The following is an 11,347-nucleotide window of genomic DNA, read 5'->3' as shown; positions in this document are numbered from 1 at the left end:
GCCTGAAAAATAATAAAATAGCCATCTGTATCACTCCGCACAATCAATAACAGTGAGATTCCACCCTTATTCACCGGATAACAACAACAGTGAGATGCCACCTTTATGCTCCGCATAACAACAACCAATCCAACACAACAATTAACATATGCTAACATCACAATAACATGACACATCATCTCGTGTCACAAGTTCCCATAGGCCATAACCTTTTCAAAAGAACCAACAATATCAATATTTTCACAACAAATAGCCCATGGCTCAAATACAATGTGCATAGAATCTCAATAACAACAAAATGAATGGGAGACTAACTCAAATATGAACAACACCCCCTTTAGACAAAACTTCAATTAAAAAAGATTAATGGCTTCCAATAACTTCGACTTCAATTAATTGCTTAAGGATAAACTCGATAATGAAGGTATTTCCATGAAATGGCAAACTTCGAATTTTAGTGTATGAAATAGGCTAACAATGAAAGGGATGGAACGAACTAGCAACTACGTCTAAATGCTTGAGAATAACCCGGGCAACAAAAGGTTATCATGTAACAATAATTTTAATTAAGAGTAACTCAACAATAAAAGAAGTCACATAATGATAAAAGAGGTAACAACTTCAAATAAAGCATATAAGAGTAAACTTGACAAGTAAAGGATGTGACATGTAACGACACTTCAAATAAAGCATGTGATAGTAAACATGACGAATAAAAAATATAAAATGTGCTAACAATTCCAAATAAATACATGAAAGAAGCCTAAGAGTCTAAACCGATCAATTTCCACATATAACCCCGAGTACGCACTCGTCACCTTGCGTACACAGCTTTCACATAACACAAATAGCACAAATAACTCAAATCCTATGGGGTAGTTCCTCCACACAAAGTTAGGCAAGATGCTTACCTCAAAGAAGCCAAATCAATACTCTAAAAATGACCTTCTCGTGTGAAACAAACCTTTGGACGGCTTAAATCTAGCTAGAATAGCTCAATACCATAAATAAAAACCATAGGAAACAATGCCAGATAATAAAGCTTCGATCTTTAATGAAAACTAAAAAGTCAACCCAAAAAGTCAACCCCGGGTTTGCACATCGAAACCTGACAAAATTTACAAACTTTGAACGCTAATTCTGATACGCAACCCAAACCACCAGATATTAGATCAGCAATCCAAAACATGAGAAAATGGCCTGTAGCCCATCCGAACCACACCCAAGGCCCTCGGAACCCTGTCCGAACATACCAACAAGTTCCATAATATAATGCGGACCTGATCGAGGCCTCAAATCACATCAAACAACATCAAAGCTACAAATCGCACCTCAAATTGTACACAATGAAGTTATGAACTTTCAACTTCTACAACTCGAGCCGAATCATATCAAATCAACCTAGAATGTCCTCAAATTTTGCACGCAAGTCCCAAATGACACAAAGGGGCTATACAATCTACAGAATCAAATTCTAAACCCGATATCAACAAAGTCAACTATCGGTCAAACCTCTCAACCTTCCAAACCTTCAACTTTCCAACTTTCGCCAAAATGCATCACATCAAGCTACGGACCTCCAAATCCAAATCCGGACATCCGCCTAAGTCCAAAATCACCATACGAAGCTATTGGAATCATCAAAGAACCATTCCACAGCCGTTTACACAAAAGTAAAACTCCGATCAACTCTTGCCATTTAAGCTTCTAAAACAAGAATCCTTCCTCCAAATCAATCCTGCATCATCTGAAAACCGAACCTGGCCACACACGCAAGTCATGATAAAAAATACGAAGCTGCTCAAAACCTTGAGCTACCGAACAGAATGCAAATTCTCAAAACAACCGGTCAGGTCATTACAATAACACCATCGAGGCCTATTTATTATATGCTGGGGGAGATAGCCCATAACACCAGCATGCCTATTGATTATATGCTGGGGGAGATAGCCCATAACACGATTAGGGCCTATCGATTATATATTTACCTACTGGGGGGATATAGCCCATAAATCCAATTAGGCATGTTATATACGCGTATATAGCTACAGTTTGCATTGCATGACTATACATGAGGCTAGTTCAGTTTTACAGTTACCTGATTTAGGGGATATAGCATAAAACACCAGACAGGTACCAGTTCAGATAGTTTTTTAGTTTCAGCATAGTTTTAGCTTAAGCTTCGATTTAGTTATAGATCAGTTGCTAGTTCACACACTTGTTTAGAGTTTGGCTTATATTCAGATTCCATCTTATAGTCATACTTTAGTATGATTTACATATGCTTTCCACCCTACATACTTTGTACATATCGTACTCACGTACCTTCTGAGGCGCTACGTTTCATGCCGCGCATGTACAAATAGATCAACATTTGAGCCACATCAGTAGGCCATCCACCAACTGTTGGTGTCACTCCTCCTAATCCCGAAGTTACTTATCTTTTGGTATGTCTACAATCAACTAGTTTGGGTATGACAGGGCCCTATTCCGTCCAGTACATTTTCAATTCAACACTTCTAGAGACCTGTAAATATGCATCTGTGCAGTTAGTATGTTTTTATATGTCAGCTTGTGTTAGCCTTCTAAGCTTTTCAGATTGTACGGTTCTTATCATCTATGCTTATGCTTGTTCAGTTTATCCGTTTATATATATTATTAGTAGATTATCAACAAGTTTAGTGATAATCGGTACTTAGTGTTGGTTATCCATTGTGGCCCTAGGCGGGGTCATGACAAACATAATATCAGAGCAGTTCAGTCCTAGGGTGTCTACAAGTCGTGTCTAGTAGAATCTTGTTTATGGGTGTGTTGTGCGCCACACTTATAAACATGAGGCTACATGGCATTATAGTATGTTTCTCCTCCCTTCTTCTCTAGATTGTGCGATAGAGAATGTTATAAAAATTCAGCCTTCTGATGAAACGTTTTATATGTAGTGATGCTGATGTCTCCCAAATTCACACCACTGATTGGGATGGTCGATGCAATTATAATTACCCCACTTTAAGTCGGGGTCGATTACTCAGAGAGCTTATATTGGATTAGGTATATACTTAGACTAGGTGTATGACATGCCTAAATTGCACATCCATATACTTGGTTGTTTCTTTCTACTTCTAAACTTTATGCTATTGTTTGTAAATGTAAAGCTATAGAACGATATTTTTGGTGTTGTTGTTTTTCAAGTTTATAAAAGATTTAGGGCTGTGACTTCCACCTAGGTGGTTACCTAACGGGTTGTGGGCTTTAGGGCATGTTTCGTTGGTCGGGGTGTAATATAGCAATCAACACGCGATTACCCACTGGATACCTCTCGGTAGTTAGAGTGGTTTTGCCCAATTTGGCTTTCTCAAGTCCAAGTGGGTAATTCACAAAACTGTTGACTTATGCTCAAGTCGGGTCTTACTATCTCTAGATTCAACTCTTTAATTGGGGCTATCAATTTCTTGAGTTCACCCCAATTTCTTGTTAGCCAAGTTTTCCTAGACTGTCTCTCTTTATCAAGTAGAGACAAAGTCAATTAGGCATGAATCAATATTTGCAACCATTAATTCCTAAATTCAAGCAAGAACTAGGCTAAATATCATACACCCAACCTTAAACAAGCCCTAAATAAAACACCTATTAGGTACCCACACTAGGGTTGGGTCACAACCCTAGCTAAAGATTTAGCTACTCAGAGGCAAAAATGAAGAAACTAAGGAAGAAGATAAGATTAAACTCATAATAGATGATAAAGGAATGAAAATCCAATATTAAAATGATAAACTAATACAAAATTTCCCAAAGCAGTAAAGGAAAAACGGCTATCTACTTTCTGGAATTCAAACTTAACCTAAATTTGACAAAAAGAACTATTTATACATAGCTAAAATTATCGGACATAATTTCCCCTGCGGAGGTTCTGTGGCCGCACAATTTTGTGTGCGGTCCGCACTTTGAAGCTGGGCTTGACAGGATGTACTTTTGCGGCCGCACAATTCTGGGTTGCGGCCGCATGTCTTCAAATTCTTCAGACCGCACATTTCTGAGTGCGGCCGCACTCTTGAATTTGAGCTAGACAGGAGTGACTTCTGCGGACCGCACATTTCTGAGTACAGCCACAATCTTGAATTCTGCGGCCGCACAATAATAGGGCGGTCCGAACTTCTTCATGGACTCAGAACTCCATCTCTCTTAATCTCATCTTCTGCGGCCGCACATTTCTGAGTGCAGCCGCACTCTTGAATTCTGCGGCCATATAATAATAGTGCGGTCCGTACTTCTTAATGGACTCAGGACTCCATCTCTCTGAACCTCATTTTCTGCGGCCGTACAATAATTGTGCGGTCCGCACTTTGCAAAGGCATTCTATCAGAGGTCCTTCATAGTGTACGGCCACACTCAATATTGTGTGGTCCGCACTTTGTTCTTTTTGCTTGGTTTTAGTCCTTGTCCAAAAATAATCTTTCTTCAGTTGAATTTCATTGTTTTGGCTCTTTTTCCAATGTTCCTGAAAGTAAGCATTTTATCAATTTTCAGGAATACCTTTAAGCATTTTTGAGCTAAAGCTAAAGTAAAAGAGTGCAAATAAATAGTCAAAATCCCTGCTTATCAACTCCCGCCGAAGAGACTCATAGTTGCCCAGAAGGGCAAAGTTGTTGCCGGCCAGGGTACTAGTGGAGTACCCCCTGAGTTAGATGAGCATGAGTAGTCCAGACATGAGATTCCATCGGGAGCTTCACAGACTCCGTCTGATCAATAAGAAGTTAGGGGTGCTCCAGCTACCGTTCTGGCTCCTTAGCATGATGACATGAGGGAGGCCGCCAGATTATTGACTAGTATTGCAGCTACTCAGGCCAGACGACAACATACAGGTCCTCAGGGTGATGATACGGGTTTTAGGATTTGTGATTTCCTTAGATTAGAGCCTCCAGTTTTCACGGGATTTAGTACAGCAGAAGATCCCCAGGATTTCCTAGATAGAGTAGCCAGAGCCCTCAGAGTTTTGCATGCCACCGATAGAGAGTCAATTGAATTGGCATCATATAGATTACGGGATCTAGTAGCCGGTTGGTATACCACATGAGAGATGTCTAGGGGAGCAAATGTTGCTCCAACTATATGGCGAGAGTTCTCAGAGGCATTCCTCCACCATTACTTATCTACAGAGACACGTAGAGCACGATTGGATCAGTTCATGACATTAAGACAAGGGGGTATCAGTGTTGTAGAATACAACTCCACTTTAATTCTTTGGTGAAGTTTTCTCCTGTAGTTGTATCAGACATGCATGACAGGATACATAGGTATGTAGCGGTACTTGGTCCTCACTTAGTAAATGAGTGTTTGACCGTATCTATGTAGTTGGGTATGAACATTGCACGTTGTTAGGCATTCACCTTAGCACTTGAGGAAAGGAAATAGAAGCAGAGGGCTGACAGAGATAGAAGCTCAAGTAAGAGAGGCAGACTTTCAAGTTCATTTGGTGAGACATCTTGTGCTAGTAGATAGCAGAGTGTCATGCAGCCAGTATTTAGTACTCCTTCATGATTTCAGGGGCCGAGATCTAATCGACCCCCACAGTCTAGAGCTAGTCAGGGTGTTTCACTTTACCCTAAGTGTTCTGACTGTGGTAGATGTCATTTGGGCCGATGCCTGCTAGGTGTAGATTCATGTTATGTTTGTGGCGAGTCAGGCCATTTTATGAGAGATTGCCCGTCAAGGGGTGGTAGTGGTGCAACTCAACCAGCGAGATCAGTTGCAGCTTCTTCATCACCAGCACACCCGCAAGGGAAATTTCCTCAGACACCAACGGGTTATGGTATAGGCCTAGGTAGAGCTCCTAGTTCAGGCGGTCCCTAGAACCGCACCTACACTCTGGTTGGTCATTAAAACTGGGAGGCTTCACCAGACGTTGTTACGGGCACTTTATTAGTGAATTCTTATTATGGTATGTGTTGATAAGTCCTAGTTCTATGCTATCATATGTTACTCCCTTTGTTGCTACTAAGTTTGTGATAGAACCAGAAGCCATTAAACCTTTTGAGGTTGCCACCCTAGTTGGTGATTCAGTAGTAGCTAGGCGTGTTTTTAGAGGTTGCACGGTTGTGATTGGTGACCGTAGTACTACAACTGACTTGATTATGTTAGAAATGGTTGACTTTGATGTTATACTTGGTATGGATTTGTAGTCTTTTTGCTCTGCTAATATTGACTGTAGAGCGAAGACGGTCCAGTTCAATTTTCCCGAAGGGTCATCTAGATGGAAAGGTGTTTCTGCATCACCAAAAGGTAGATTTATTTCATACCTTAAGTCGAGGAAGAGGATCGGCAATGGATGTGTATATCATATAGTTCATGTTCGAGACATAAATAAGGGAATGATGACTCTTGAATCAGTTCCAGTAGTACACGAGTTCCCTGACATATTTCCAGATGAGCTTCCAGGTCTTCCTCCAAGGCGGAGAATTGACTTTTTCTTCAATATAGTGTTGGGTACGCAACCAATATCTATTCATCCTTACAGGATGGCACCAACAGAATTAAAGAATCTTAAGGAGAAGTTGAAAGATATGTTAGATAAGGGTTTCATTAGACCCAACACTTTTCCTTGGTGAGCACCAGTCTTATTATTGAAGAAGAAAGATGGCTTCTTTCGTATGTGTATATATTATAGACAGCTGAACAAGGTCACGATCAAGAACAAATATCCCATTTTCCAGAATTGATAACTTGTTCGACCAACTTTAGGGTGCCAAGTGCTTCTTAAAGATAGACTTAAGATTAGGCTACCATAGGTTAGAGTTAGAGATGACGTGATGTCTCCCTTGAGGTTCTAGAATAACATAGGGAAATCTATGGTGCTAGCAAGTAAAATGAAGGTTGCGAGTAGTATGAATAGATACCTGTAGGTCGCAAGCTAAAGTATGGTAGAATGACAAGGTTTTAGGTAGACCGGAGTAAGGATAAGAATGGTTTCCTTAAGTTATAGAATGCTCAGTATAGCCTGAATAAACTCGGAAGATTAAAGACCAAGAGCATCTAGAAGAGATGGAATGCTGTCCTGGTAGTAGAATAATAGTGCAATTGAGATAAATGATAAGAGGATGACGTTTAGGCCTTCGATTGAGTAATGATTCAAAGAGACGGGACTTCATGAATTGCACGGGATGAGAAAACACCATATAAGATGAATCACGTTGAGATGCTATGAAATACGATTATTGAAGTATAGTATCGTCCCTAGGTGGATCAGGCAAATAACTTCAGATGTTCCCCGATGAGAAGTGAGCCCTAGTGGCAATGTATTGTGTAAGAGGTTTCAAGTTATCAAATGTAGATTATAGATCAACATTTAGGTGATTCAACAATAAATAGATAAAAGTTCCAAAGAATGAGATGAGATTAGGGTGTCATTCTTAAGATGAACAGAATGAGGAAGCATTAAAGAACTTATATTTATACATATAGGATAAAGATAAGCTACGAGAGAGTAACATCGAGTTGGGTAAAAGACCTCGGTAGCAATAAACCGAAGTAAGTGTTATGGTATAATATGATTGACCTAGATGCAGTAAAGATAACCGAGGCTATGAAACAAAATGTGGCAATAGTCGTAAGTTCGACAAAGTACCAAGCGAAAACTTTAGTACACCTATAGATGCCTGGAGTTCTGTATATGTTCACAAAGTGAGAGGAAAAAGGGGAAAAAGTTGCATAGGTGCACGTACAAGAGCATAATCGTACATGATGCATGACAGAAGGTAGCAACAGTTATGATATTGGAAGAATTATGACCACAGGTCGTGGTGTGATAAAGAGGCCTAAAGGGGGGAATGTCCTGGCCTTTGGATTTATTCGCAGAACAGTTGCCTAGATAGCAAGTACAATATAAAAGTATTCGTAATAGTTGTAGGTTATGACACTGATAAGCACATCAATCAACATTCGAGGATGAGTGTTCCAAAGGGGGGAATGATGTTACACCCCTTGTTTTCGTACGTAAAAGTACGTCGTAAGTAATTTGATGTATGCTCGGAAATTAGATCATATTTGAAAGTACATAAAGTAAGTTAATAGTTTTACCTTGGAGGTTACAAATATTTTAGATTATGAGCTTCAATTACCAAGAGGGTTGGAAGATATAGAAGCTATACTAATCGAAGAAAATAAGTTTCGTTTGGGTGATACTATGGTGCTTAACATGCTAAGTAGGTGATGTTATGAGGTATTTTAGTCATATTATAGTCGTGTGTTAGGTTTTGAAGTCAAACGAGTTATGACATAGAAGTAGACAAAAGTTGTCGCGAGTTACGTTCAAATTTTATTTAAAATTTAGGTCTAATGTTATTGAGCTTTTCCCTCAATGTACTTGGAATTACCGGGTGATCCACCCACCATATTGAATATATATGAGTGTAGTTTCCAATGCATTAACCTTTCATCGATACAACGTCGGAGTGGAGACATATTCGAGTTTTCGCGAGACTGACGCAAGCATCTCCCTTTGGGACCCACAAGGTCGGTTGAGAATTATCTTGATATATAAAGTTGTAGCCTTCATCTCTATATCAAATTTCGACCCAAATCAGACCTAATAACTCTCTCTATAACTCCTAAACACATTCTTAGGGTTTTGAATCCAATTCCATCATCCACAACTCAAAATCAAGACGCGAACACATCAACGCGATCCTTACGACACTGGTAAGACTTTGCCATCCACCTTTCTCCTTATAACATGAGTTTTGGAAAGAAATTCGTGGCTAAGGAAAATTGTAACCTCTTTATTTTATATATACAATCATAAGTAAGGGTGTGGATCAAAGGGAAAGAGGTTTGGAAGCAAGAACACAAGAGGTATGTAGGGTTTTCTTTTCGTTTTCGGCATGATTTGGTTTAACTATGTTCTAGCCTTTCTTCTTGATATATTAAGGGTTGTTAAAGGGAAATATCAGCATGTATTTTTATCCTTGTATATTATTCAGTTCCATATGTGAATTATAGAAGAAAATAGTTTAGTTTGGAACTTCAAAAATTAACAAAAACAAAAGGGATAATCGCCAATTTGGCCTATGCCATCCGGACTTCTGTTTGTTCCGTTCCTTTGATGTTTATATGTATACCTAACTCCCATATGATCCTAAAATATTAATTTAAGATTATATAAGCTTAATTTTTATGTTTTGATGCTTAGATTATTCTTAAATCATATTTAGACTTTCGTGTCACAAGTTAGCCATTGTGAGTCGACATTACATTCACAATTCTGTTTTGTCGATCGTTTGACACTATTGTGGATAGCTGGATATCCTTTAGTTTGATGTTATCATGTTGTCCGGGTATCCATTCCCATGTATATTGTGGTTCTTGCTGTTGTTTTTGGGGATCATCTAGGTTTAGGGGAAACTCTGAAGAAATGTTTGAAAATTCGAAGAGTTGGACAAATCTTGAGTTCCTTAGTTCTAAATTGATTATAGAGGGATAATAATGAGTTAATTAACCTTAGTATCTCATATACATACTCAGTTTCTCCCTAAAATAGGGATATACTCCTCCGTCCAACTTATGGACGATGAGCGTCAAATTACGTTTGTGATTCCGTTTATGGTTTCCTTCATGATCTCTTGAGTCCATATGATGTTACCACATGTGTTATGCCTTATACATGCTTACATTTATTATTCTGGGGGGGAGGGGATATAGCCCATAACATCAGCAAGGACTATTGATTATATGTTGGGGGGGAGATAGCTAATAACGCCAGCATGCCTATTGATTATATGCTGAGGGGAGATAGCCCATAACACCAGTCGGGACTGTTGATTATATATTTACCTGCTGGGGGGATATAACCCATAGCACTAGTCAGGGATGTTATATAAGCGTATATAGCTACAGTTGCATTGAATGACTTTACATGAGGCTAGTTCAGTTTTACAGTTACCTAATTGAGGGGATATAGCCCATAACACCAGACAGGTACTAGTTCAGATATTTGTTCAGTTTCAGCATAGTTTCAGCTTAAACTTCGGTTCAGTTCCAGATCAGTTGCTAGTTCAGACTCTCGTTTAGCTTTCGGCTTATATTTAGATTTCCATCTTACAGTCATACTTTAGTATGCTTTACATATGCTTTCCACCCTACATTCTTTGTACATATCGTACTCACGTCCCTTCCGGGACACTGCATTTCATGCCACGTAGGTACAGATAGATAAGCGTTTGAGCCACGTCAGTAGGCTATCCATCAGCTGTTAGTGTCACTCCGCTTACTATTTTTTGGTATGTGTACAGTCAGCTAGTTTGGGTATGACGGGGCCCTGTTCCATCCAGTACTTTTTCAGTTCAACACTCCCAGAGGCCTGTAGATATGCACCTTTGCAATTAGTATGTTTTTATATGCCAGCTTGTGTTGCTTTCTAGATTGTACAGTTCTTATCAGCTATGCTTATGCTTGTTCAGTTTATCCATTTATATTCATGATTAGTAGATTATCAACAAGTTTAGTGATGATTGGCACTTAGTGTCGATTATCTGTCGTGGCCCTAGGCTGGGTCATGACAAATAGAGTGGCGATGCGGGACGCTCCCATTGGTGAAATGAACAGTTTGCTATATACAGGGCTTTGATTGGTAAAGTCAACGGATCGATTTGTACAGAATGCTCCGATTGAGCTGACGATTTTCTATATACGTGGCTCCGATCGGCGGGGCCAGCGGCTCGCTATATACAAAGTGCTCTGCTTGGTTGAGCAGATGGTTTGCTATTTCCAATATGCCCCGATCATATCAGCAACCTGGTTCCAAAATACCTACAAAGGATTTGAGATTTAGTTTTCAGCTATATGAGGAAAACATTAAATAGTGAAAGAGATATCACAGTTATGAAAGAGTAACAGATCCGCCATTGCCCCAGTGTGCCCCAGTGTTTCCTTGTATCATGTTGGTCCTGCATTCAAAGAAACAATTCTTAGTAGGGGGTGTTGGTTTGTGTTGACCGTAGTCCTGGCTTTGCCCTGGGCCTGGAGAGGTTATGTCATGAAGTTCGATAGGTGGAATGAAGACGGTATTTTAGAAAACATTATGAAAATCGTATATTTTATGGTAAATGTCGTTGTTCCGGATTATGACATGTTTAGAAATTCCCTCAAATGCGAACATTGTTTCTGGAAGACTTTGTCTTGTTGATGTCGATTCTTGGAGATGACCTTGATGTCGTAGCTTCTTGCCGTTGCCGTTGTAGGTGCCTCCTAATCTAAAAAAATGCATTACTAATGTTTTCCTAGGGTTATGACCGAACATTTTAGGTTGCCTACGTATCTGAAATGGAATCATGTCCAAACGTTGTTTGTGGGTAATGAT

At 39.5% G+C, this 11,347-nt stretch overlaps 1 protein-coding gene across 1 annotated transcript; it reads left to right on the top strand.

Moving 5' to 3' along the window:
• Positions 1 to 4,795: 4,795 nt before the first annotated feature.
• LOC138909618 (uncharacterized) lies at positions 4,796 to 6,602 on the top strand. The gene is made up of 4 exons (XM_070200824.1): positions 4,796 to 5,047; positions 5,542 to 5,806; positions 6,007 to 6,130; positions 6,206 to 6,602. Exons 1-4 carry the CDS (start codon positions 4,796 to 4,798, stop codon positions 6,600 to 6,602), a joined length of 1,038 nt encoding a protein of 345 aa, XP_070056925.1.
• The last annotated feature ends 4,745 nt before the right edge of the window (positions 6,603 to 11,347 follow it).

This window comes from Nicotiana tomentosiformis, chromosome 4 (genome assembly GCF_000390325.3).
Source record: "Nicotiana tomentosiformis chromosome 4, ASM39032v3, whole genome shotgun sequence".
Lineage (NCBI taxonomy): Eukaryota > Viridiplantae > Streptophyta > Magnoliopsida > Solanales > Solanaceae > Nicotiana > Nicotiana tomentosiformis.
The sequence above is the reverse complement of the archived record's forward strand: the minus strand, read 5'-3'. Positions and strand labels throughout refer to the sequence as shown.

Excerpts from the sequence above, each read along its gene's own strand:
- LOC138909618 (XM_070200824.1), top strand. The coding sequence starts at position 4,796 with ATGAGGGAGGCCGCCAGATTATTGACTAGTATTGCAGCTACTCAGGCC. Across the intron at positions 5,048-5,541 it reads CATATAGATTACGGGATCTA|GGGCCGAGATCTAATCGACC; the intron begins GTAGCCGGTTGG and ends TCATGATTTCAG. Across the intron at positions 6,131-6,205 it reads ACTACAACTGACTTGATTAT|AGCGAAGACGGTCCAGTTCA; the intron begins GTTAGAAATGGT and ends TATTGACTGTAG.